Consider the following 26,727-nt stretch of genomic DNA (forward strand, 5'->3'; position numbering starts at 1 on the left):
TTTTCTGACTATATCCGATTTTTTGGACAACCCGCTTCCATCATCTTTTAAAAGTGACCCGTGTCCGATTTTTGCATTTACACTATCCAATGCTGAAACTGTCAAACGTAGACGTTCTGAGGACTACGTAGCAGCATTCCCGCCTTCCGCGGACCTCCTTTGGACTTTTGTGTGACTGTGGTTGTCATGGAAGCAACACAGCGACGGAAGGAGGCGTGGCCTTGGGCGCTCCTGAGGGGATGCACGGGGGAGTAAAAAGGGGGGCTGCTCGGCTGTCTTATGTGCTCTCTGTGAGTTTTGAATGAGGAAGTGTTTGCAGACGTTGTGCTGTTCAAACAGTTTGATCCAAATGTTGAACCTTTCCTGCGTGATGACTTCTCTTTTTCCGACCGTGGTCAGAAACGCACGGGAGATTTCCTCTAGGGCCGAAGGCGGATTCTACACCGAATGGGTTAAGAAAGACTCCAAAACAATCTTTTGGGGGAGACACCTTATTTTTATTTCGGTTCTCCGACACTCTCCCGCTCCGCGCTCACACCCGGCCCCTCTCCTATCCTTACACACACACACTCACACACACAGCATGCGCGGTCGCCATCATACACGCCCACACTCCGAAAGAAATAAACGGCTTCTAGCCTGTTCCAAAGCAATGGCGTCCCGCTTGATTAGTTACCGTTTGCGTCACGACCGGGACCGGACCGGGAATAACAGCGGTTTCCGACTTCGGTCAGAAGCCTGAGGCTGAAAGGTAACACGCTGACAGCGACATCAGCGCACAAAAGCACTTTAATAAGTCATGTGATCTCAGTGGGTGGTGTCCTGAGTTGATGTCACTGACATACGACTCGCATTTACTGGGGAATATCCGATTCGTCTGCTTACATGGCACACGCTAATGCACGTATCCAATTCGTATCCGATTTATTTCCACATATGAGAGAGGCCTGAATCCGATCTGAGGAAATCGGAATCCATGCGCTTTTTTCCTGCTTACACGTTCACCGGTCATATCCCATCTGTGCCACATGAGAGGAAAAAATCAGAATTGGGTCACTTGAACCATGCAGTGGAAATGGGGCCATTGTGACTTTCGTTTTGTGACATTTAAGTTGGTTCTCCTTGGTGATTCAGATCTCTATCTGGTGCAGAACAAAGATCTCCACATGGTGGTTCAGGTTTGGTTTTGGCTGCGCTCTTCCAGATGTGGAGCATCTCAACCGAAGGCCAATAGGAGACCTGGAAATGCAGTTTCTAAACACTGAAACGCTTTTTACGACTTAGCTGTTCAAACATGGATCCAGCTGAGAGCTGAAGGAAATTCTTCAGCAAAACTGTAATTTCTCTGCGTCTGTGAACGCCTCTTCATGATTTCATTTGGTCCATTAAAATAACTGGGTCTTTAAAGATGTTTGACCTTTTTAAACTTGTCCCAGTTATACTTTGTTTACTTCATTCATGGAACACCTTTCATACATTAGTAACACAAAGTGCTGGACGGGATAAGAGTGACCCAACCCCACAGGTTCTGGTTCTGCTTTGGCAGGGGGGGCTGTTCATGTGTCATGTGACTCTGATGTCACTTTGTCTCTGAAGCATGTTCAGCTAAGTGGCTTACATAAGTGGCATACAAACGTGGCGGTGAGCGCACGGATGGAAATTGTTGCATCTGTGCAGATTAGTTGTTTTAAAGGTTACAGTGTGGGCGGAGCCTGTCCCAGCCAATGTCACGTCCTCAAAGGAGATGAGAACGTTTGTGTTTCCCGGCTGCGGGCCGAGTCGCTGCTGGACGCACGATGACTCAGCGGTATCACACCGCCCTGTCACATGGGCGCGTGCACGTGCACGTGTGTTTTCTGCTTGTGAGGCAGGGCGATGAAAGCTGGCTAAGATAGCAACAGATTGTCTGTTTACAGACGTCTTCAGCAGCTTTAACTTTTGAAAAACAATTCCGTGTTTTCTTGTTCTGCTGAAATCTGTTGCTGTACCGTCAAAACGCTGAGAAAAAATATGAAATATCCAAATAAAACGAAAGGATTTAGAGTTTGATGGTTTTAGTTTTCATTTCTAAAAACTGGTGAAATATTTGGCTTTTGTATTTTCATCAGACAGAAGCTTCTACGTCTTTTTTTAAACTTGTGATAAAAATAACAGCGCCACCTTCAAGGGGTTCTTGTGTTGTGTTCAGGGCAGTTTGGAAATGTTATCATCTTTCTGGAACGTGTCATTGTGACTTTTGCTTTGTGACATTTAGGTTGGTTCTTCTTGGTGATTCCAATCATTATGTGGGAATCAATGAGAAAAATCAAGGATCCAACACTTTTCCATGATCTTGTAATTTTTGGAAAGGGTCAGTGAATAAACAGCTCCGCCCCCCAAGGCTGTGCCCCACCCCACCCCCAGCACCTCTAGTTTACCAGTTGAGGACCTTCTCAGGTTCTGCTGGAGGCCAATGGCCAAGTGGCCTTGTTTGGGTCAGAATGACTCAGTCTGGAACAGCATGATTTACGTTCTCACTGTAAGTTTAGCTCAGGCGGTAGAACAGGTCGTCCAACAATCGAAGGGTCGGCGGATCGATCCCTGCTCCCCCCAGCCAGCTGTCGCCCCCCGAGCGCGGCTAGTCTGTAGCTCACCGCTCCCCCCAGGGGAGGGGCCAAAACGCAGAGAAGAATTTCCCCATTGAGGGATAAATAACGTCTCCATTTTTTAATTTTATTGTAAATGTGCCGCCGCTGACCCATCTGGGAATCAAACCTACCACCCGCTTCCTCTCACTGCTGGAGCTGGTGGAGCAGAACCACAGTTTCATGTTCCTATGATCGTGTTTCTGTAAAAAAAAGTCCAGCTGCTCTGATGGTTCTGATGGTTCTGATGTTCCTGCTCCAGAACCTGAGTGTCTCTGTGCGCGTGAGCACTGTTGCCTCATGGGAATTCTAATTATAGAATGCTATTCTCGGCCTCCATATGTACAGCCTCACACAATGAGGGGCATGAAATTTGCCCTCCACGTTCGACCCCTCCCCCACTCCCTCGGGGGAGCACATAGCTGCATTTGATGGTCTACCCCCCCCCCCCCCCCAATCCAAAGAAACAGGCAGGTGCTGGTTCTTTGGTAAGACTGTGGATTTGAGCCTTCCAGTTCCAGGATGGACACTCTACCACAAGCCCACTGTGTGTGTTGCAGACCTTTTCTAAATAATTCCTGCAGCTGAAGCTCCGATGAACACCAGGAACTATTTGTGAGAGGGGAAGGATACGGTCCAAAGCCTGGCTCAGCACCGTGTACAGAACAGGGACGGCTGTGTTCCGGGTTCTTCCATCCTCCGCCCTCAGACTGAGCGTGCTCAGACCGCCGTCTGCTGCGGCTACAGCTGACCGCCTACATTTCACATTTCGTCCTCTTAGCTACTGTTCTGGATTCCTGGAGTACGCAGAACCTCAACAACAAAACAGCTAAAGAGGAGAACCTTCAGAACCGTGTTCAGTCAAATAAGCATCTGAAAACCTGCAGACCTCCTCTTTTCTGTCTCCATTCAGAAAAACTTGATTCCAGATGTTTCTTTTGTTTTGCTCCGCCCACATGACCATGTCTGTGAACGCCTCTCTGGCTGTTCTTTCAAAGCCAACAGAACTTTGAACTGGGTCAGCAGTCGGCAGTCTTACCTTTTAATTTTGAACGGACTTTATTGGCTGTTTTTTTGATGTCCGCTGTGAGGTCCTCCAACTCCTGTTTGGTTTCTGCAGAACAAAGCAGAAGAACGCCATCAGTGTCTCTGTCCATCATCTTTGTTTTAAGAAAAGTGTTCTCAACTTTACATAAACGTCAGGGGAACAATCGGGAACATTTACTACTTGCTAAACACATACAATGCAAATCAAAAGACGCCTCTAATATTGCTAAAAACCCAATGGGAAGAGGATTTGGGCTTAAATATGACTGAGAAGATATGGGAGACAGTTTTAGACAGAATATACTCTTCCTCCATCTGTTCACATCACAGGATGACTCCATTGGTCTAAAGCAAAACTTACAAAATTCATTCCAGATATTAATCCAATTTGTGATCGATGTAAACAATCAACGGCCACCACCTCACATATGTTTTGGTCCTGTGCAAAATTAAGTTGCTTTTGGCCGTCAATATTTAAAGCATTTTCAGATGTTTTACAACGGCCTATGAAGCCTTCTGTCATTTCTGCAATATTTGGTGTAATCCCACAGGATCTTCATCTCAACCACAAAACATAATTATCTTTGGGACCTTAATTGCTAGGAGACTTATTCTTCTCAAATGGGAGGATCATTTTCCTCCAACGTTAAAGATGTGGATAAATAATCTCTAACATTATTTGGTTTTGGAGAAAACTGGCTTCTCTGCTCGAGGATCTACACAGATTTTTATTCCACTTGGAATCCTTCCTTAAATTATATGAAGAACTTAGACGTCACTGCTGTTAGAATATTTGATGATTGACTCTGTGTTTTGGAAATGTGCAATTGTAAATTTTACAAATTATTTGTAGTTTGAAAGAGTGGTGCAGTCAGGGGGGGAGGGGAGGGTGTGTGGGGACATGTCATCGGTTTTGTATACTTTGTCAAACTTAAATCCTTGAACCCTCTGTTTAAAGTTGAAATACCAATAAAAAGACTCTTCTCTGATGAACTTATTTTTAGGGAGAATTTTAAGTTAAAAACAGTTGGATTGTGTCAGAAAAGCTCTAACTGTGGGCATTTTTCTGGCATTTTTCTGGCATTTCTGTATTGGTGTTGAGCTTTTCTTTTAGCTTCAGAAATCCTGCTGGACAATTGAACTTTTTCTGGGATTTTAGCGGTAAACGTTATCGATAAAAATGCTTTTGTCTTTATTGCTTTGGTTTCAATAAGCTGATGACGTCACATGTAGTGGGTGGGGCTTCCTCCACGTCTGGAAGCCGGCCAATCAGAGGTGAGATTGAAGCAGCCAGATGTTTGTTTACAGTTTTTTGATTGACTGACTAAGGAAAAAAAAGACTGAGTTTAATGAAACAAACAGAACCCGAATGTTTCCATGAAAACTGCTGAGAGGCTGGAGGGCCTCCCTCCTCATCCTCTTCCTCATCCTCAGCAGCAGCTGGGAGGGGGCGGGGCCAGCGTGACTGCAGCAGAGCGGTCAGATTTACGAGCGCCGCAATGCCATTCAGCCTCTCCCTCTGACTCAGGCCGGGGGGGGGGGGGGGGGGGCTGCAGCCAGCGGCTTCAGCTGACACCGAGTCCGGATCAACCAGAACCAGGTCCAGAACCAGGTTCAGAATGAGGCTCGTTGTTTATTATTTCACAATTTATGATTTTTTTCTTCTTTTTTTCTGTTTTGGATCAGAACCTCATAGTTTGGTTTGTTTTCTTTCTGCTCTGATGGAATTGAACAAACTCCGTAACGTTGGTGACCTGAGGAGGAAAACATTCCTTCCTTTTAGAGAGATTTTCAGGATTATAGATGTCATTTTGGACTTTTCAGATGCTAAACCTGAGGATGATGCAGATGATGGGGGGCGGAGCCAGTCAGGACAGGTGTGGTCAGGTTTGGGGGGAGTGTCTTTTACTCACCGGTCCTGGACGGTTACCCTCAGGGTCTCTTCTGACCTCAACGTCACGTCATGCAGTTAAAACATGCAGGCGGCGCGGCGGCATGCAGCAGAGATCAAAACACCGCCACGAGGGGGGCGGGGACAAGGGGGGGCGGAGAACACAGAACGTCATTCAGCATGCAACAGAAAGCACGAGGAACACAGCATGCAGAACCAACACCTGAAGCCACGCCAACACCAGCAGAGGGCGCCGTGAGCTTACACCCGCCCACAGGCCCCCACCTCAACATGAGGTAACCACCTGAGAAGGCAGACCAACGGCTGAGGACGCTGCAGTCATGTGACCTGCTGAAGGAGCTGCTGATTTGATTGGATGTGATGTCATGGAATCCTTTCTGGACAGGTAGCGTTGGGGGGGCTGCAGGTGGCCTCAGCGTGACGCCCCCCAGTGGTTGGTCTGTGAACTGACTTATTAATGAGAACGCGCTGAGCTTTCTCTGAACGGTTCGAGTCCTGAGGAGGAAAGGCCGGACCCCCCATCCCCCACAGTGCATCCGGCAGGTATACCAGAGTTCTGGTCCAGACCAAACCCAGGCTGGATCGGACCAGAACCCGTTTTTTTCTCAGTCTGCAGGCATCGTTGCCCAAGTGTGACTCCAACAAACTGTCATGGGTTCAACACCTTTAGCAGTAAACAAGCCCCGCCCACCCTGCGCCCAGTCTGACGGCTGCAGCTCTGCAGCCTCACCTGCTTCTTCTGAGCATGCTCAGACACTTGGTCATGCAACCGTCATGCACATGCAGACACGTGCACGTCCCAGAGAGCTTCCACGCTTCATGCTGACGGCAGCAGGAGCTTCAGGGGACGGAGACAAGGGTGTGGGGGCGGAGCTTCGGTCTTACTTTCATCAGGGTTGGGGGCGGCCAAAATGGCGCTGTGCTGCTTCTTCACGTGCTCCACGTCCTCCGACAGCTTCTCTATGCAGCCCCGGATCTCCTCCACCTGGACACACAAACGCACAACTGACGCACAAAACAGACCCGCAAACAGCAGGACAGAACCAGAACCTACTGACCCGTCAGAACCTACTGACCCATCAAGGGTTGACTGATTCAGAGAAAACTCGTGACACTTCATTTGGCGATCCTGGATTCAAAATGCTGCCAAGACGATACTGAATTTATTTCTTGGATTATTTCTGAGCGTCCTTCACCCTCCGACCACTAGTTGGCAGCAGAGCCTCTTTGAGCAGCTCTACAGCACAAAACAACAGGATCTCAGCCAGAAGCAGCTGGTTCTGTTGCTATCAGCCATGACTTTTTACTTAGGATGGTACAGAACAGAAACTCTGAGCCACGTTGCTGCCAGTAACACAGAAAAAGGTGGATTGTGGTGCTTTTTAGATAAAAGCGAGTGAAGCTCTGCAGCTGCACAGCGGCTAACAGGCTAATGCGCTTAGCATCAGCATGAATGCTGTTGGCAAAGCGGGCCAAAGTTCTGCAGAACCTCCCAGCAATAGATTCTAGTTCAGCGACCCGATGGATCAGAGTGATGTGTAAAAAGCCATCGTCGTGGCGATGAGCGTGGCTGCGTGGCTGCAGCGGTGCAGACATGGAAACAAAGCGTCTTAGTCACATTAGGAACCTTCCTTCATCCTGTCATGCTGCCTCATCATCATCACTTTATTGTTTCTGGAAAGAATTAGTGCCCCCCCCCCTTATCAGATCCTGAGCCGTTGAAAAGTTCTGGAGAAGCTCCACTACGCAATGTTGAAAATAAACAGTGATTGTCCCAATCAGACTGTTACAACCTGATTAGTTCAGACACATTCATTCTGTTTTTTTTCTTATACTGAAATATGTTTTGTTGTAGAAATCAGACAATGTTGACTGTTCCCTTTCTATATATAGCTTACCAAAATAAAAGCACAATGAATTTGGATAAAAGCAGCTTCTATATGAGACACAGTTGCAGTTCTTAACATTGTGATCATTAAATAAACGGAATTTGACAATTTTATTAAAATGAAAGACGTATTGAAATTCAAGTAGAGTTTTTTTTAATGCCATATTTTTTTTAAAAGAGAAAAATTGTGTTCCAGTACTATATCGGGATACGTATCGTGTCACCAGACTCTTGTCAATACACACCCCTACACCAGAGGGTAACACATGATCCAATGGGACCCATCAGAACCAGAACCTCATATGTTTGACCCATCAGAGGCTCTGGTTTCAGAAAACATGTTCATTTTTTAGCAGATTCTTTCATCAGCGACACACTTCTGTTTGCATGTGTGTCTTTGACTGTGTGTTTGTGTGAGTTAGTGCGTGTTTGTGAAACGCTGACCTGTTCGAAAAACTCATCCATGAAGTGGTCCCGGTCGACCTGGACCACCTCCTCATCATCGTCGCTGTCCTTCGCCTGCACACAAGAGAGGAAGAGGAGTTGTAAACACAACACAAACACACTTCCCTGCCTGGTCATGTGATCAGGCAAATCCTAAAGCTTTATTGTCCCAACTGTTGTGGAACAAAGTTCAGGTTCATGAAGCCACAAACATGTTCAGGTCCGACTCCTGACAGCAGCAGCAAAGAATTCAGAAAACAATCCGAATGTTTGTGTCATTGGAGATTTGTACATCCCATAATACATGTTTGTGTTTCTGTAAAGAGGAAGAACATCCGTAGACCGGGATCTGATCTACAGCTGCTCTTCATCTCTAAGTAGTCACGGCTCATGGAGGTCGATGGTTCCAAATGAAGACAGTCATGTGATCAGACGCTCGCTTCGCTGGCCTCAGCCTTCAAGCCCACGCGTGCACCAGGAGGATCATGGGAAATGTCTGTTCTCTGCTGATAAGTCTGATCTGCCGCCACCATCAGCAGCTACCATCATCATAACCCCCCCCCCCCCCTTGTGTCTGCCACACTGCCATTATCTGCTCACGCATGGCCTGATGGGAAATAGAGTCTCCTTCTATCCCAGGGGTGGGGAACCTTTTTGGCCAAGAGCCATAAACGTCACATATTTTTAAATGTAATTTCCAAAGAGCCATACAATAAAGTAGTGTCCCTCTTCCACACTGAGACTTAACCTCTTTTAAGGTTCTCTATTCTGGTTACTGCAGGCTGTAACAAACGCCGTACAATTAATTCAGCAACTCCTCAGTCTCTCCCACCAAGACCAGAGCGCTTCTCCCAACTTTACATTCCCTCACTGCCGCTCCAGTCCTCCTATTTCCAAATTCGGCCAATAGCTGAACCCCATTGGTCCAAACTCCCCAACGACAGACTGAGCGACAGAACTGAGGGCCAATCAGATCTCTGCTTGATGCGTTCAATGAACTCCAAAATTTAGAACGCGACCCAACAACAGCCACCCAGTCATAGTCAGTCTGCCACAATATGTTTAAAACTAAAACTACAAGTGAATGTGTGCATTTGATGTAATTTCAACACACTAAGTCTGTGGATTCTTTTTAATAACATTGTTATGCTGTTGCTGATAAATGATGAGTATTTCTTAGCATTAATGTGAATTCTGGTTCTGCGTGGTTCTGCTGATGGTTTAGTCCGGTTGATACGTGGTGAGTTTCTGCTTCATGCAGGCGTTGAGACTTTAAACGTGATCGTAGGCCTGAATGTTCTGTAGATGTGAGACAGACTGATCACATGCAGACGGGGAGCCAAACACACATTCACACGCTGCAGTGAGTGACGGGCAGCGGGTTTTAGGTTTTTACAATCCCTGCGCGATTCACCTGCTGCCTGTGCCCACAACCCCCCCTTCTTCCTCACACATCCCGCTGCACCTTCGCCCTCGTTCTCAGAGACGGGAGCGCGGTTGAAGGGACGTCGGTTTGCAGGTTTCAGGCTGCTATAAACTCTGTGAAATAATAGATGATAGTAAACTGATAGTGGTGCAGACTACTACCGCGCGCCCCCCCTGGCATCGCATCACACCCGAGAAGGACTGGTCTAATGAAAAACAAAAGTATAATTAAAGATTTGTCTGCGAGCCACATGTGACCATCAAAAGAGCCATATGTGGCTATATAGGATATATAGGCATATATAGGATCTAGAAGTTCTGAGCAAAGGCAGTTCATTCTGAAACAACACTCCGGGTTCTGGTTCCGGGGGTTCCTGCAGCTTCTGGCTCTGAGTCTCAGTCGGACCTCAAATGGTGCCTGAGAGAGTCCAGGTCCAGATCTGAGCAGAACCCCGACAGAATTAGCAGTTCTGGGCCACAATGACCCTCCAACAGTTTTCTGACCCTCAGGCTTCAGCTCCTGGATGTCCCCAGAGTCCTGCAGCCGAGTCCTCACCCGCCGGGTCGTCTGTCGCTGCGGCGCTGTGGAGGCAGAGTGAAGGGCCGCTGCAGGAACGACGGCGGCTTTAGGACGGCTGACGTACTCAACGTGACGGTCTGTGAACGCTCGTAAAGAAAAGAGAGAGCGATGAAGCTGCAGAGCTGGCTGGAGGATTTGTGTTTCCTTCAGGGCTTCACAACATGGAGAGTCCCGGGAGTCCCAGTGTGTCTAACAGGATTCACACGGATTCCTGTTTGTAATTCTCTCTAGAACGCCATAATCACGTTCCAACACAAACAAAATGATTTCCAGAACAAAGTGGAACAGGCTTTGTGTCATTCTGCTATCAGGATGGACCTGGTTTCATGTGGATTCACTGTAAAAACCCCAGCAGGGGGCGCTGCAGAGCACCCCCACTCCAAAAGACCCCATCAGTCAATCGGTTCATAAAATACTTAGAAACGTCTGAAGTTTCTTCACTAATATTGAAGAAAATGCTAGCATGCTACATCAGCTAGCCACAGAAAGGGCGAAGCCACAGACTCAGTTCACTATTGCTAACAATCAGCTGATGCTACGGTGGTGACTCAGCCCCTCCCACAGACTGCTGAATCAGCGGTTGAAAACAGAGACGGAAAGTCAACCTCAAAGACCGTCTGTCAAACCTGATCCACAGAGAAGATCCGCTTCAGGAGAGGAGAGACCAGAGATCCAGAGGTTCATGTGATCCGTGAGGATCTGAACTTTCTGTCAGACGGGCCGACAGGCGGACAAACAGAACCGTTAGTCTGAAGGATTCAACAGACAAACGTTTGGCCTAAAAATGTCTTTTCTTGTCCGTCTGCTGTGACGCTTCCAGAACCCTTCGGATGGATTTCTCTAGCGGCGGTTCTAAAAGGCTCTCTGGCCAAAGCGTGAGGTGAAGACGGTCAGAACCGTTGGGGGTTCGCTTCTGGATGGGCTCCCAGGACCTGGCAGAAGTACAGCTCTGACAGGGTCCCTGAAGGCATCACGGGGCCCCTCCCTGTGGAAGTCATCCTCTCTCCAGTCTGGATGTGACAGCAGAGGACGGAGGAGACACCTCCAGGAGGCAGAGCAGAACCCAGCGTGGGGGGAGTTCAGCCATCAAATACTGAATCCTACATTTAGGTGAGGATGTTGTGGAACTGAAACGATGATGTCAAACACATTTTCTTAGAATACGTTTCTAAAACGATCCGATTATTTCAACCAATCCTGACTTAGGATTGGTTGAAATAATCGGATTCTGCTCTTCCTTAGATGTTGGAATAAACAAGCTGCTCCGTCCAAACAGACACGGCTTAAACTCTTCAGAGCACGCAGAACCATCAGGACCTGCAGAGGTCTCTGGATACGGATCCATCTGAAGGCTGCCTAGAACCCACTCAGTCCTGATGGTACCAGTATCTTCACAGCCTGGACCAGTGAGCGGCCCGGCTTGGGTCTGCTGGCAGAGACCTGACCAGGAGGAGGACTGTCTCCATGTCAGGTCCGTTTCAGCACCAGGACCGGGGTGCCAACCCAACTGGACTGACGCGAAGATAGAGGAACCAGACGGGAGGAAGACAGAGTCTGTCCGGGGACAGAGTCTGCTTCAAATGATGGAATGGGTCAGACGATCAGCTGATGTTCTGGAGCACCAGCTGATGGTCTGAACCCTGTAATGAGATGAATGTGAGGTGGGCCAGCTTTTCAGGCTCAGTTCTAGGCACTGACGAGTATCTGAATACGGTTACATAACAGCTGAGACGCAGTTGCTCAGCTGTTTGTTCCATCATCTGAGGAGGAGGAAGAGGAGGAGGAGGAGGAGGCAGTGATGATGAAACACCTCCCCTTCTTTCCCTTAAACTGGTTCTTTCCCTTAAACTGGTTCTTTCCCTTAAACTGGTTCTTTCCCTTAAATTGGTTCTTTCCCTTAAACCAGGTTCTTTCCCTTAAACCAGGTTATTTCCCTTAAATAGTTTTTTCCCTTAAACTGGTTCTTCGCCTTAAACTGGTTCTTTCCCTTAACCTTGTTCTTTGCCTTAAACTGGTTCTTTCCCTTAAACTGGTTCTTTCCCTTAAACTGGTTCTTTCCCTTAAAATGGTTCTTTGCCTTAAACTGGTTCTTTCCCTTAAACTGGTTCTTTCCCTTAAACTGGTTATTTGCCTTAAACTGGTTCTTTCCCTTAAACTGGTTCTTTGCCTTAAACAGTTTTTTCCCTTAAACTGGTTCTTTCCCTTAAACTGGTTCTTTCCCTTAAACTGGTTCTTTCCCTTAAACTGGTTCTTTCCCTTAAACTGGTTCTTTGCCTTAAACAGTTTTTTCCCTTAAACTGGTTCTTTCCCTTAAACTGGTTTTTTCCCTTAAACTGGTTCTTTCTCTTAAACTGGTTCTTTCCCTTAAACTGGTTCTTTGCCTTAAACTGGTTCTTTCCCTTAAACTGGTTCTTTCCCTTAAACAGTTTTTTCCCTTAAACTGGTTCTTTCCCTTAAACTGGTTCTTTCCCTTAAACTGGTTCTTTCCCTTAAACTGGTTCTTTCCCTTAAATTGGTTCTTTCCCTTAAATTGGTTCTTTCCCTTAAACTGGTTCTTTGCCTTAAACAGTTTTTTTCCCTTAAACTGGTTCTTTCCCTTAAACTGGTTCTTTGCCTTAAACAGTTTTTTCCCTTAAAGTGGTTCTTTCTCTTAAACTGGTTCTTTCCCTTAAACTGGTTCTTTCCCTTAAACTGGTTCTTTCCCTTAAACTGGTTCTTTCCCTTAAACTGGTTCTTTCCCTTAAACTGTTTCTTTGCCTTAAACAGTTTTTTCCCTTAAACTGGTTCTTTCTCTTAAACTGGTTCTTTCCCTTAAACTGGTTCTTTCCCTTAAACTGGTTCTTTGCCTTAAACTGGTTCTTTCCCTTAAACTGGTTCTTTGCCTTAAACAGTTCTTTCCCTTAAACTGGTTCTTTCCCTTAAACTGGTTCTTTCCCTTAAACTGATTCTTTCCCTTAAATTGGTTCTTTCCCTTAAATTGGTTCTTTCCCTTAAACTGGTTCTTTGCCTTAAACTGGTTCTTTGCCTTAAACTGGTTCTTTCCCTTAAACTGGTTCTTTCCCTTAAACTGGTTCTTTCCCTTAAACTGGTTCTTTCCCTTAAACTGGTTCTTTCCCTTAAACTGGTTCTTTCCCTTAAACTGGTTCTTTCCCTTAAACAATTTTTTCCCTTAAACTGGTTCTTTCCCTTAAACTGGTTCTTTCCCTTAAACTGGTTCTTTCCCTTAAATTGGTTCTTTCCCTTAAATTGGTTCTTTCCCTTAAACTGGTTCTTTGCCTTAAACTGGTTCTTTCACTTAAACTGGTTCTTTGCCTTAAACAGTTTTTTCCCTTAAACTGGTTCTTTCCCTTAAACTGGTTCTTTGCCTTAAACAGTTTTTTCCCTTAAAGTGGTTCTTTCTCTTAAACTGGTTCTTTGCCTTAAACTGGTTCTTTCCCTTAAACTGGTTCTTTGCCTTAAACAGTTTTTTCCCTTAAACTGGTTCTTTCTCTTAAACTGGTTCTTTCCCTTAAACTGGTTCTTTGCCTTAAACTGGTTCTTTCCCTTAAACGGGTTCTTTCCCTTAAACAGTTTTTCCCTTAAACTGGTTCTTTCCCTTAAACTGGTTCTTTCCCTTAAATTGGTTCTTTCCCTTAAATTGGTTCTTTCCCTTAAACTGGTTCTTTGCCTTAAACTGGTTCTTTCCCTTAAATTGGTTCTTTCCCTTAAACAGTTCTGGAAGATGAAATAGAGATGAATACTTTGTAGATCACATCATCACAGGTGATGAACCATCGTTTAGGTTTATTTCATGTCTTCATCCTCTAACCGTTTTAGACATTTTCCCTGTTTCAGCTCTGACTTCAGCAGAAAAGCAGAACCGTGAGTTCAGACGAGGATCTAGAAGCCTGAAACCTCCAGAAATGAACTCATGCCCATAAAAACCGGCTAAACTGAACGCGAGGCCTTTTGGGTCACAGCAGAGCCCAACCCAGCCACCGCTGGGTGAAAGCGGGTCACCCTGAACGGGTCACAGCCCGTCCCAGCGCCTCGTCAAGCAAACGTAGTCACATCCACCTCTGGAGACGATACAGAACCACCACAGAACCTCTGAGTCCTGCTTCTGGACTGTAGGAGGAACCTGGAGAACCCACGCATGAAGCAGGACAGAATACAGCTGAGATTTGAACCCTCTCCCTTGAGGGGAGAGTGCTGACCACTGCACCAGCGTGCAGCCAACTCATCATCTAACCACAGCCTCCAGCAGTCAGAGGAGATCCTCCACTTCCATGGATGGATGGATGGTCAACAAATGAAGTGAAGCAGAAAAGTTCTTCAGAACCTGCGTGTGGAATCAGCTAAGCATCAAAGGAAGAGGGGGGCGTGTCCTCCTATGAGGAACACAACCAGAACACTAACACACAGACCTTCCTCCTCTGAGTCTATAAATACACCGGATTCTCTCCACTCAAGAAGCCTGGGGGGGGAGCAGAATGCAGGGGGGCTTTTATCGGGCCTGGTAATGGACGGGGGGGGGGGGGGGGGGGGGGGGTCTGAGGGATTTCCTGCAGGAGAGCGAGTGGATCTCTGAGTGGGATTGCGTTCATAGATCCACTCGGAGGAACGCTTTCTGATCCCAGAACCGCAGCGTTCTCCACCTGAATGACACGTGTGATGTCATCACCATCAGTGACTTCATCAGAGGCACTCAGAGCTTTTATTCTGAAAGGGTCACTGTGTTTGTGGAGCCATTTCCAGTCAGAGCGTCGATGTTTTAGTGTCCTACCAACAAAATCAGCAGCAACGTTTCGTCCTCAGGTTTCTGAGGTTAAGGGATTTAAAAGCATCTGTGCCTGAAACGACATCATGGGTCATTAAGCTCCGCCCCTGAGGCAGAGGATGGGAGGGGCTTCCCTGACATTTCTTTCTGCTGGGTTAAATGTTTTGAATTCTACGTCTGAGTTGAGACTCCTGAGGAAACCTTCTGTGGTTCACGGCCGCTGACTCCTCCTCCTCTGGCTCCTCCTCTGACTCCTCCTCTGGCTCCTCCTCTGACTCCACCTCTGGCTCCTCCTCTGGCTCCTCCTCTGGCTCCTCCTCTGGCTCCTCCTCTTCCTCTGGCTCTGTGTTATCATGGGCTGAATGTTGGTTTTAGAATCCCCCCCTCCGCCTCCCTGCTGCCCCCCAGCGGCGCCGAGGCCTTGTGGGTTCTCCAGATGTCCCAGGTTAGTTTGTTTTCAGAGAGGTGAAGCAGCATGGCGTGTCCATTTGAAGATGATTTAGTGGATGAAGAAGCTCAGATAATACTTTTTCCACCATGAGAGGATGATAAGACCACATATGGATGTTGGAAAGAGAAACTTTATACTTTGATCTAACTTCATTATTTGATTCAGTTAAGATAAATCATTTTTTTAAGTCAGTTTTAAAATAACACGTAGTTTTCAGACAGTTATTTTACTTTCATTCAAATTAATTCAATTAAGTAGGTGTAACTTTGGTGCTGCTGTTAGATCGGCACCGCAAGGAATTGTGGGATATCATTCCCTTTGCCTGTCTGGACGGATTTGGGTTTAAGTGTGGGTTTTTGACCAAATGTGTTTAGTTGTTTAGCTGTTTTACTGTGTTTAGTCTAGTTATTTGTAATGTTATGTTTAATTCTTTCTGCACCATGAGTGAGAGGGAGGAAGAGGATGATGAGGATATACAGCAGCACTTGTGCTTATTAACATAATACCTGAAGTCACAGTCAAGTTAACTGAATGGAAGCTCCATAGTGCAAATCATTTCTCACTGAATCATTATTATAAAATTATGAAAAAGAGAATATCTGTGAGGTCAAACGTAGACATATTCAAGAAGTACAATAAATTAATATGGAAAGACATTTAATTGAATTGGAGTAAAATGACATTTAGTAAGATAAATATGTAAATTTGAGTTATATATAAAAAAACTTGTTACCAATTGAAGTAATTCTTTTCAGTTGCCTTATACATATATATATATATATAAATATATACATACATACATATATATATATAAGCATTTTGCCCTTACAATGAAACTGGAAATAAGAGCAGAAACTCTATCTTTTACTGAGCAGTATTACTTTTTTGATAGGTGGATATTCTTCATACGCCGTCAGTCAAACCTTCCGTCTCACTGAAGTATAAAGTTCTTGTTCTCCAAGCGTTTCCATGGTGACTCCAGAAATCGGCGATCCACTGAGAATTCCTAGTTGTACTCTGCGTGCATTAATGGGCCAGGGTTACCGAGAGGAGGTTAATTAACCCAGTGTCTTTCAACCGGTGTGTCGCGGCACACTAGTGTGCCGTGGGAAATGACCCATTAACTGATCTAAAATCATTTCCCATCTCCAGGAAATCAGCTCTGTGTTCATCCAAACAGGCTCTGATAAAACACGGAGTAGTTTGGAATATGAAAGATCATAAAATACTTTTTTCTTTGTGTTTATTTGATTCTATTAAAGACATTTTGATAAGAATGACGGTACCGCGATTTAGCCGTAGCTTCAGCTGTTTTAGGAAAAGTCCCGTCCCTTTAACTGTCTCCACCAATCATCCTTGGAGGCTTAATCACACGTCAACAGTCTGACCAATCAGAAGTGGTTAAAGTCTTCACTTCCTTGTTCTGATTCTGCTCATAGAGTCTCTCAGTTCCAACAAAAACAGCAGCTAAAGCTCGTCTTTAGCGGTGTAGCTTTCCACAGAATCCGGTATCAGACCGTGGAACAAGAGAACAAAACAATGAGTCTGTCTGCCATCACTACATCTCCCATGATGCATTGGGTTAAAGTGACAGCGTCTCAGCGCACAATCTTCGTCTTCCTTGTTAAACGTCTTGAAACCACAACGAACACACATCAAAGAGTTTTGAAATCGTCAAACTGAACTTTTATAACATCTTTCAGAGGAAACAGACTAAGAGTTTCTCCTTTTTTTTTTTTTTTGGCTGCTGGTGTGCCGCAGGATTTTTGTGAAGGTCAACGTGTCCGTGGCTCGAAAAAGGTTGAAAAACCCTGAATTAACCAAACTCAAAACTGACATTCCCAGAGTAAGCAAGTTTAGGTGGACTTGCCCTAGAGTTCAGGGTTAAAGTCAGAGTAGTTTAAACCTGTTTTCTGGAATCCCCCCCCCCCGACACGCTGATGCTGCGTTCATGTCACCTGGAAAACCGGGAATCTGAACTTCAACCTGAATACACTGAAAAATCAGTAAACTGTGATGAATGTTGGATTTTATCGGTGAACCGATTGGCAGACTAGCTGCAAGCGGTTGATGTGGGGTCATCGGTGGGGCCCTGTCCTCCTGGGGGGGGCCCAGACTCAACGTTTCAGTCGTATGCAGCTAAAAGCTGGAACACTTTCCTGAATGTTGAGTCAGGGTTTGGATTACCGAGGGCTGAGTCTTTGGCCACGCCCCAGCCATACTGCAGCCCTATAGCCGCCCCCCCCCTTCTTACAGGTCAGCATGTAAAAGCCCCCCCCCTGCTTCTGCTTCACAATTTATTTTTAAGTCTTTTGGCTTCTCCTGTTTTTCTTGACCAACAGCACTGAAATGGAATTCAGTGAATGGAAATTGTTGGTGTTCATAAATAAAGATGGACTGCTAAAGGGCTGGCCCTTTAGAAGATGGTGGTGGTAGTGTGATGGTCTGGGGCTGTTTGGTTTCTTCAGAACCTGGAAAACTTGCTGCAGTGAAGGAACGTTCGCTGTTCCCAGAAACCGCAGCAGGTCCAGTTCTGAGGGTCCGAGGACAGAACGAGGACTTTGGACTGACGCGGTCAAAGTTCTGGCCTGAATGGATCTGCCGGGACTTTTAGGAAGAACGACCGGAACGACAACAATCCATCCGGTCCAGAAGTTCCTCCTCAGAGATCCAACAGCACCAACAACGCCGCTCATGGCAGCCCGGTGGGCGCCGTCCTGAAGCGGCGTGGAGCTCAGACAAGATTCAATCAGGCTGTTTGAGGGCGTCAATTCAGACAACGTCAATCATAAAGTGGGTGTGGCCTTTCTCTGCCCTCCAGCAACACCACATGACATCGTAATGAAGTCCCGCCCACACGGAGACAGAACACACCTGAGCGAGGAGCTGCTTCCTGATTGGACGAGCAAAGAAAACAGGCCTGTCTGGGAGGCGGAGAGGAGGAAGAGGAGCGTCTGTGCTGCAGAGCGGCGGGCTGAGCGTCCGTGGGGGAGGGGAACATGTTCATAATTCATCACAGCACACACAGACACAAAGCAGAGACCGGGGGCGCCGGCGAGAACGGGAAACTGAGCAGCTACCCCCAGTCACATGACAGCCAACAGACCAATCAGCAGAGGGCAGAGCCAGCAGGGGGCGTGTCCAGAGTTTTATGCTTAGACTTTTACAGGTTCTCTTTTTCACAAATAGATGCAAATGTTCAGCAGGTCTCTGGAAAATCCCAGAGCGGCTCCACCTCTGACCGCCGCTGTTACCGCCGTGGTTACCGCCATACAGCTTTTTTGCCTTGTCAGATTAGATGAAGATGGTCTTTGTCCTCTGCTTCCTCATCTGTCTGCTGCATTTGAACCACCTGTGATGAAGACGAGGGGCGGAGACTTCCCACCGCCACGCCAGCGCAAACGGCGAGCACAAGACTCCCTGTAAGATCAGCCGACCGTCCGCCCGAACGTCCTCTGGACAGTTCTGGACGAAGCTCAGCAAACACGCGTGTCACAGGCCGGCGTCATGTGACCACACCCCCTCATCTGAATTCTTCTTTGGTCTCGTAGAAACAGACGTTCACAGGAGTCACAGTCAGAGAGCCCCCCACCCCCCATCACAACTGACTGCTGCAGCTGCTTGTTTGTGCACACGTGCACGCCCATGCGCACGCGCTGAGTACATAGAGTCAAACAACTGCAGCCCCGCCCACCTGATGCTGCACCAGGAGGACAAAACGGACCGCATCAATTATCCAGGAACAGACAAACATACAAACACACACACTAACACACACAAACCAGCTCCGTGGCCTTGTAGAAGAGTGTCCAGCCTGTGACTGAAAGGTTGGTGTTCAAACCCAGGCAGAGTCATACCAAAGACTTTAAAAATGAGACCCAATACCTCCCTGGACACTCAGCATTGAGGGGGTGGATTGAGGGGGTGGATTGGTGGATTTTTATATCCACCAAATGGTTCACGAGTGCAGCTGTGTCTGCAGCTCACCGCCCCCCCAGGGGGGTCAAATGCGGAGTACAAATTTCACACACCTAGGTGTGTTACAGCTGATGGTACTTTAACTTTAACACTAACACACACATTCTAGCTCTTTTACCCCTCCATACTGGCTCTTTTGCCCCTCCATTTCGGCTCTTTTGCCCCTCCGCTGTGGCTCTTTTACCCCTCCACTGTGGCTTTTTCTTCCCCTCTTTTCTGGCTCTTTTACCCCTCCACTGTGGCTCTTTTACCCCTCCACTGTGGCTCTTTTACCACTCCACTGTGGCTCTTTTACCCCTCAAATGTGTCTCTCTCTTCCCCTCCTTTCTGACTCTTCTGCCCCTCCACTGTGGCTCTTTTACCACTCCATTTTGGCTATTTTACCCCTCTCCATTCTGGCTGTTTTACCCTTCCATTCTGGCTCTTTTACCCCTCCACTGTGACTCTTTTACCCCTCCACTGTGGCTTATTTACCCCTCTACTGTGGCTGTTTTACCCGTCCATTCTGGCTCTTTTGCCCCTCCACTGTTGCTTTTTTACCCCTCCATTCTGGCTGTTTTACCCCTCCACTGTGGCTATTTTACCCCTCCTTTCTGGCTCTCTGGCTATAGAAAAATAAAAAGTTTTTATCTTTTAAAAGTAACAGTTAAGTAGAAAAGTAAAGCATCGTTCTGAAACAGTTGAAGAACTGTACATATCACTCTGTGAGGTTCCCGACTACACTACCCATAATGCTCCAACAATCTATAGGTGGTCTGTGTTTGTATTTTAAGGAGGTTGGGCTAATACCTTCAGACAGGTTTCTGTTTTCCACAGAAACTGGAAGTCAGGAAGCTTGACCTCAATGGACCGGCGGATTATAAGGCGCATTTTGTGTTCTTGAACCATTTCAAGGATTCCAGGTCCACCTTAGGGTGGGGGGGGGGGGGGTGTCACTTCATTGGTTTGGGTTTAAATGTTGTTATAAATTTGCAAGAGATGCACCATGAGCAGCAAAAGAAAGACTCGAGTTCTTCTGAACCATGGCTGAAATGATGTTCTGCTGAAATCCTACTGGGAGACTTTTATTTTGAAAGGAAGTCAAGTCAACCTCTATCCAAAGTTATAAATATAATAACATAAACAGAAATCCCTGTCTGAAGGCCGACTTTGTGGTTCCTTTTGGGTCGCTGTCGGTGAGAAACTGACCCGGATGGATGTTTAGTGCAGAGTTCTGATCTGGAATGTCCAGTTACTCAGTAAAACCGAACCCAAACCTTTTCATTTGATCCTATTTACATCGATCAGAACCAGCAGCTTCTGGGCTGAATCTCTGCGTCACGTATGATCGGTTAGACAGATTCAAACCCAAACCCGACTAGATAAGCAGTTCTGCACCCAGGTCCAGCCCGCCTCGCCTTTCCTCCACCTTAGGACACGTTCACATAGCTATTGTAGATCCAAACAACGGGCAGCAGAACCCCAGCAGAACCTCAGCAGAACCTCAGCAGAAGCTCAGCAGAACCGCAGCAGAACCTTTGCAGAATCTCAGCAGAACCTCGGCAGAAGCTTAGCAGAACCTTAGCAGAACCTGAGCAGAGGCTCAGCAGAACCTTAGCAGAACCTCGGCAGAAGCTCAGAAGAACCTCAGCAGAACCTTAGCAGAAGCTTCTGTTCTGCTGAGTAGAGTGACCTGCAGCGGTCAGCTGACCTCCATCCCTGAATGGGACGCCGCTCAGTTCTGCTCTGAGTGGTTCTTTGAAATGGTTCTGTCAGAGCGTTGGACCGTCTCAGAGTTGGACTAAAGGCCTTCTATGGGAACCCAGCGCTGCAGGAAACCCCGGAACCGCTGCCTGATTAAAGGCAATAGTTTCATTCAGCTCCTCAAAGATACCAGAGGGATCCGAATCCCTGATGGACTCCTGCCGCTCAGCAGAACCGATGTCCCAGAGAACCACACAGCTTTTTGGGTTTTGGCTAACCGACCACAGATCAGGAGATGATGGAGTGGGACTTTACAGAAACGGCTCTGTCCTTCTTTTACGGTGATGTATGCATCATCAAATGTCAAGAACTGAGTTCTGACAGAACCCACGCGTTCCTGGTTCTGTTCCCACTTATGACTGCGATTCTGATGCGTGGACTGTACCGCTGAAACGAAGAAGGTCCATCCCAAACAGGCCTTTGGTTGGTACTTTCCTGCTGCCTCTGTTCCGTGTTCTCAGAGGTCTGACCGAGTCCTGGACCGGATGTCGGAACCACCATGAACGTTGAGGAGCTTCCAATGCTAACAGGTTCCGACTGAAACAGTCAGAACTCAGAACCGGTTCTCAGGTTCCCTCAGTATAAAGTCCTTCAGAGGGCGGAGCTGCAGATTAGGGTTGTAACCATTCATTTACCAACCATCTGGTTCATGGTTCCGTATCGGTTCATTCTGAACGATCCGATTGGATCCGATTCTCTGACCTAAAATGGATCCAGATCATCTTTATCCAGAACTTCAACCAGTGAGACTCAGGCTTTGTTCACACCGCAGGCTGAAACGACCCAATTCCGTTTTTTTTGCCCCTATGCGACCTGTATCTGATCTGTTCATGACAGTCTGAACGACACGGATCCGATCTTTTCAAATGTGACCCAGGCCACTTGGGTATGTGGTCCTGAATCCGAAACGTATCCGATCTTTTGAAATGCGACCTCCGTCTGAACGGCCAGGCCACATGAATCCGACCCGTACGTCATCCATACGCTACAAACGTCATCATTCTGCGTTAAAGTAGGCGGGAACGGGAACATAAACATCAACCATGGTGGACGATGCTGCTGAGACCAGTCAGTGGAAGGAAGTGAGGTCACCCATTGGATTCATGTTTAGGGTGACAGCTCTATTCAGGCCAAACTCCAGCGCTCTGATCGCAACGGGGCGGTTTTTGAAAATATTTCCAGCGTAATGGCCGAGCGCGGTGTTGAACCTTTCCCGCCATGACTTTTCTTTTTTCTCCCTTTCCGACCGTGGTCAGAAGTGTGGGGGACAGAAAGAGGATCCTCCTCCTCCGGGTTGACTTTCCCTCTGGGACCCTCAGATTCTCCAGAGCGGGTTAATAAAGAGTCCATTGCATTTATTCTGGGAGGAAACCTTCTTTTAGTACCGTTCTCCTTCCTCCCTAACACACAACATCTGAATGATCTTGTGTGTGTGTGTTCCTGTTGTGTGTGTTAGTGTATGTGTGAAGTCATCTCATGACTGCACAGACTCTGTTCTGGTTTCTGGGTTCCGGTTCTTCTTTCCAGCTGTTGTTTCACCAAAGCAGGTTTTTCTTTTCTTTTCTGGTTTTCTGCTGCTTCACCGTCAGAACTTTAAGGGTTCTGGTGTCTGACATGCTTTTAACCGCAGCAGGTTCTTCCTGAAGGTTCCTCGGGTTCTTCCTGATTTCATTTGAGACTTCAACGTTTGATCTGAAGATGGAACCATGAAGAAGCTGAAACACCTGAGAACAGGAAGGTGGGCTCCTCCTGGAGGAGAACCGTCAGGAGCAGAGATGTTTGACTCAGCAGAACCTTCAGTAGAACCCAGAGACCTTCAGGAACCTCCTCTTCCTGAGAAAACGGAACCGTGCACGTGAGCGTGCACAGTCCTGCCTCAATGCGACCTGAGAAGATCCATGCAGGACTTCAGTGGGATCACCCATCTATAGCTCAGTTCTGGTTCTGACCCAGAACTACCCACCTCTGCACATCTGACCCCCATAGACCCCCCTCCCCTCTGTGACATCTTCACCCTGACAGCATGGAGGTGTTTCTGGAGGTTCTGTTTGGACTCTGACAGTAAAACAGAACCGGTTCTGCAGGTTTCTGCCTGAACTGGAGCTCCAGAACCTGGGCGTTGTTTTACTGCAGCTGAAGAAATGGACCGATCCAGAACATGGAACCAGAGTAGCATGAGGGATGAGAAGGAACGGAGGAGGAAGACTGAAGCACTGATGAAGATGAGGGTGAGGATGAAGGACGCTCTGCCTGCTGCTGTTGTATTGATCAGCCCGGACCGTGACTCGGCTCGGTTCGTCTGAACCCAGTTGAACCCGGGAGGCACGTGCAGCTGCTGCAGTCCCCCCCCCCCCCCCATCCGCCAGCATCAGCTGTTTGCTCGCCGCCTTCCGAAAACGCCGCATCGCTACGCGTGCCGCGCACGCGTCACCGCGCGTAGCCGCGCTCACAGAAGGGTGAGGCTGCGCTTCGCTGTCCATCCCCCCTCCCTCCCTCCGCGCACGCTGTCACCCGTCGGGGGGAGCGGCAGGGGGCTTGCGGGTGAACCCTCCCGCACGGTCTCCGCCGCGCCTGAATGATGCCCCCACAGTCACGCGGGAGGAGGCGCGCGGCCTCCGGAGAAAAAATCACTGCATCCTCCTCCTCCAGGGCCCTCCTCTTCGTTATTCCACCGGACACGCACGCACGGACACGCACAGACCGCATCACAATCAGCTTGGATCATCGCGTTTTCATCCACACGCACGCGCCGCGGAGGCGGAAAAGCCCGAAGGTACGGAGGTCCGAGCCGCAGCCGTGACCTCCATCCGCGCGCCACCATGCACGCACGCACACACTCACGCAGCCACAGCGCTGAGCCCGTGCAGAGAAACCTGCCCGAACGGTCGCGGCAAGGCCGCGGGGGGGGGGGGGGGGGGGGGGGCAAGATGGAGGCCTGCAGGGATGAAGATGAGGATGAAGAGGAGGCTTACGCTTCGCAGTTCCGCCGTGCGGTCCTTCATGGTGTCCCCGCGCCGAACCGGCCGCTAAGATGGAGAATCGCTTCTGGTGGGGGAGGGGGGTCCAGCACCGCGTCCTTCGTCGTCTCGCGCTCCGAACCCCCGTCAGCACGCGCCTCCTCTTCCTCGGTTCCAGCAGCACAGAGAAGGAGGAGGAAGACCGCGCGGTGACGCTGCTGCTTCCTCAGGTGCGTTTCTCGGCGCGCGCGTGAGCCCCCTCCGCGGGTTTCGCTCCGGCTCTCGGCAGAACCCGTCCGCGGATCCGGTTCCGGTTGGACCCTCCCGTCGTCCTCGTGCGGTCGCAGAGTAAAGCAGCAGCCCGGCAGGAAAACCGAGCGAGCAGAGAGGGAGGGGGGGTGGTACTGATGCTGCAGAGGGGGGAGGAGGAGGAGGAGGAGGGAGGCGGGAACGATGCAGAGAGGAAGGCGGACACCGCGCAGGCGCCAGCTGCCCCCTCCCCCCCGCGCTTCCTGTCAGGGTCCCTCTGCTACCCCCCCAGCAGGGAGGTGTGTTTGCTTTCAGGTGAGTGGATCCGGATGAGGAGGGGGGAGGACAATCTGTTCACTCACCATGCGCACGCGCGCGCGCGGGGAAGCGATGTTAAAGGCTGGACTGGAAAACGAGGCCGCCCTGCTGGCGGTACGAGGGACTCATCCTGAGGGTCCCGCGACCGGAAGGCGGACCGCTGCAGCGCCACAGTCTGGTTGGTTCGGGGAGGGGGGCGGCGTGTCATCAACAGTCAAAATTCCTCCATGTTTGATCACAGCAGAACCGGAACCGCAGCTCCTGAACAAACTGTAAGTCATAGACAGAATTATGTCTAAACAGTTTGAGTCGTGTTAGAATCTGTGCATCAGCGGTAAACCTGCTTTAACGTCTGCATGGTCGTCACGGAAACAGGGGCAAAGACGGATGCCACCACAGCGTTCCCGCTCTTTTCCAATCACTGACAACGGAATCTAGCCAATCACAATCCAGAAATCACACACTGGTTTGAGAAAGTGCTGAGGGCCCAAAGGGTTGCTGGAGCCTAACCCATCCACTGCTGAGGAAGGCCAGCGTGCACCCTGGACTTTACCCCCCACCCCCCACCCCTCACACTCACCCTTGGTGTCACCCCTGAAACTCCCCTCTAGATCAGGGGGGCCAGACTCAGTTTTTTTTTTTTTTTTTTCTAACTTGTCCTGTCCAACAGCTGGGCAGACAGATGAGAGCTGAGGGCCTCTTGGGTTGGACATATTTTACTTTAACAAGAGGGGTTATTAATCTTCAGACAAACCAAAGGTATGTCTGAATAAACCCCTTTTGGAATTGAGGCCAAACTTTATTAATTTCAATCATGTCTGAAAATCTTTGGTGTTGGACCGGACGGAAAAGGAAAGAGGGGAAGAAGAGAGAGGGACGCTAGAGAGAGGGGGGGGTAGGGGGTGATAATAGGAGGGGAAGGGGGATAAGACCATGAAGCAGCATAAAGCAACAAGTTTACTGGTTCTTAATCATTATGGTAAGGTTCAAATGTAGTACAAAAAGGGCGGAGCCTGTCCACACACACACTCAAATGTTATAAACACACCTGTTAGTTGCAAAAATGTCCACCTGTCGACATGTACACAAAACAGATAGTGTTCACACGCATACTTATGCCTTAAAACCAACTAGTGTGAAATATTTCAGTCATTCAGTCATGCAAGCTATTAGTGCAAAGGTGAGCTAACACCTGTGCTCAGGTGAGGTTTTATGTTCTTCTAAAATGGATGGTGGAACGTGAAAAGAATGAGGGAGAGTGCCCAGCCATCCCCACCCCAAGACCCCCACCGCAGCAGCAGCGGCAGCCGGAATCCCCCCAACGCCACACGGGAACCGGCAGGGAACAACCGCCGCCCGGGCGACCAAGCCCGCCACCCAGGCCAGGGCCAGCAGGGCCGCCGCAAGGCCCCCAGAGCCAGAGGCCAGGGAAGCACGGAGGGAAAGAGAGCGCCGCCCCAGCCCAACCAGGAGAGCAGCCCCCCCGCCGCGCCGGGAGAACCCAACGCAGAGCCCCACCGGAGAAGGACGCCCACAGCCCCAAACGAGCACCCCACCACCACCCAGGAGTTCCGGGCATCCCCCCGCCCCAACCCCAGGTACGAGCCAGGACCCCCCAAGGGAGACCCGCTCCGCACTCCAGGCAGCCATCCGCCCGGCCCACGGTTGGTCCAGGGAGGAGCGAGGCAGGGGGCCCGCCGCCCCCTCCCCGGAGGGGGGAACCCCGGGGAAAAAAAGAGGGCCCACAAGGGGTGTTATAAATATGGCCCGACGAGGCTCGGCCACAGTTGGAAATTTGGCGGGGCCCAGCACTCAGGAGCAAGGACCAGAACCCACCCCCCAGGGACCAGACACCCCCGGCTCAGATGTAATGTGAACTCCCCCACCGCGCGGAGAGAGCACCGCCGGGCCCAGGAAGCCGGCACCCCGGGGACACGGCCGCCGTTGCAAAGGGGCCCGCACCCCCCACCAGGGAAGAGGCAGGGGACAGATGGACCCAGGTCCCACCTTCCATGCAACATGTGTGTGCATGTATGTGTGTTTGAGAAGGTGTGTGTGTGCATGTGTGTGTGTTTATGTTGGGATGTATATATTGAAGGGGGAGGGGTGTGTGTACTAAGGGGGGTGCAGTTAAAATTGGCGGGTAGGGCACTAAGGGGACATCTCCTGATTACTCACAGTGACGTCCCCTCACCCTCCCCACCAAGGGGCCCTAAATGTCTAAGGTGCGGTTAAAATTGGCGGGTAGGGTGCCAGGAGGACATCCGCTGCTTGCTGGCAGTGATGTCCAAGCACCCCCCCTACCAAGGGCCCTACATGTCTAAGGTGCAAATAAAACCGAAAGAGGGGGGA

General features: G+C 48.9%; 1 protein-coding gene across 1 annotated transcript in view; it reads right to left on the minus strand.

Moving 5' to 3' along the window:
• Positions 1 to 24,243, minus strand: part of LOC101157106 (syntaxin-1B) — a 35,695-nt gene extending 11,452 nt beyond the window's left edge. Inside the window, exons 1-4 of the mRNA XM_023957192.1 lie at positions 23,824 to 24,243; positions 7,916 to 7,990; positions 6,469 to 6,568; positions 3,664 to 3,738 (exon numbers count right to left, since the gene is read on the minus strand). Coding sequence (XP_023812960.1) covers positions 3,664 to 3,738; positions 6,469 to 6,568; positions 7,916 to 7,990; positions 23,824 to 23,853 — 280 coding nt within the window. The 5' untranslated portion in view covers positions 23,854 to 24,243. The remainder of the gene's footprint in view (positions 1 to 3,663; positions 3,739 to 6,468; positions 6,569 to 7,915; positions 7,991 to 23,823) is intronic.
• Between the last annotated feature and the right edge of the window lie 2,484 nt (positions 24,244 to 26,727).

This window comes from Oryzias latipes, chromosome 8, assembly GCF_002234675.1.
Source record: "Oryzias latipes chromosome 8, ASM223467v1".
Lineage (NCBI taxonomy): Eukaryota > Metazoa > Chordata > Actinopteri > Beloniformes > Adrianichthyidae > Oryzias > Oryzias latipes.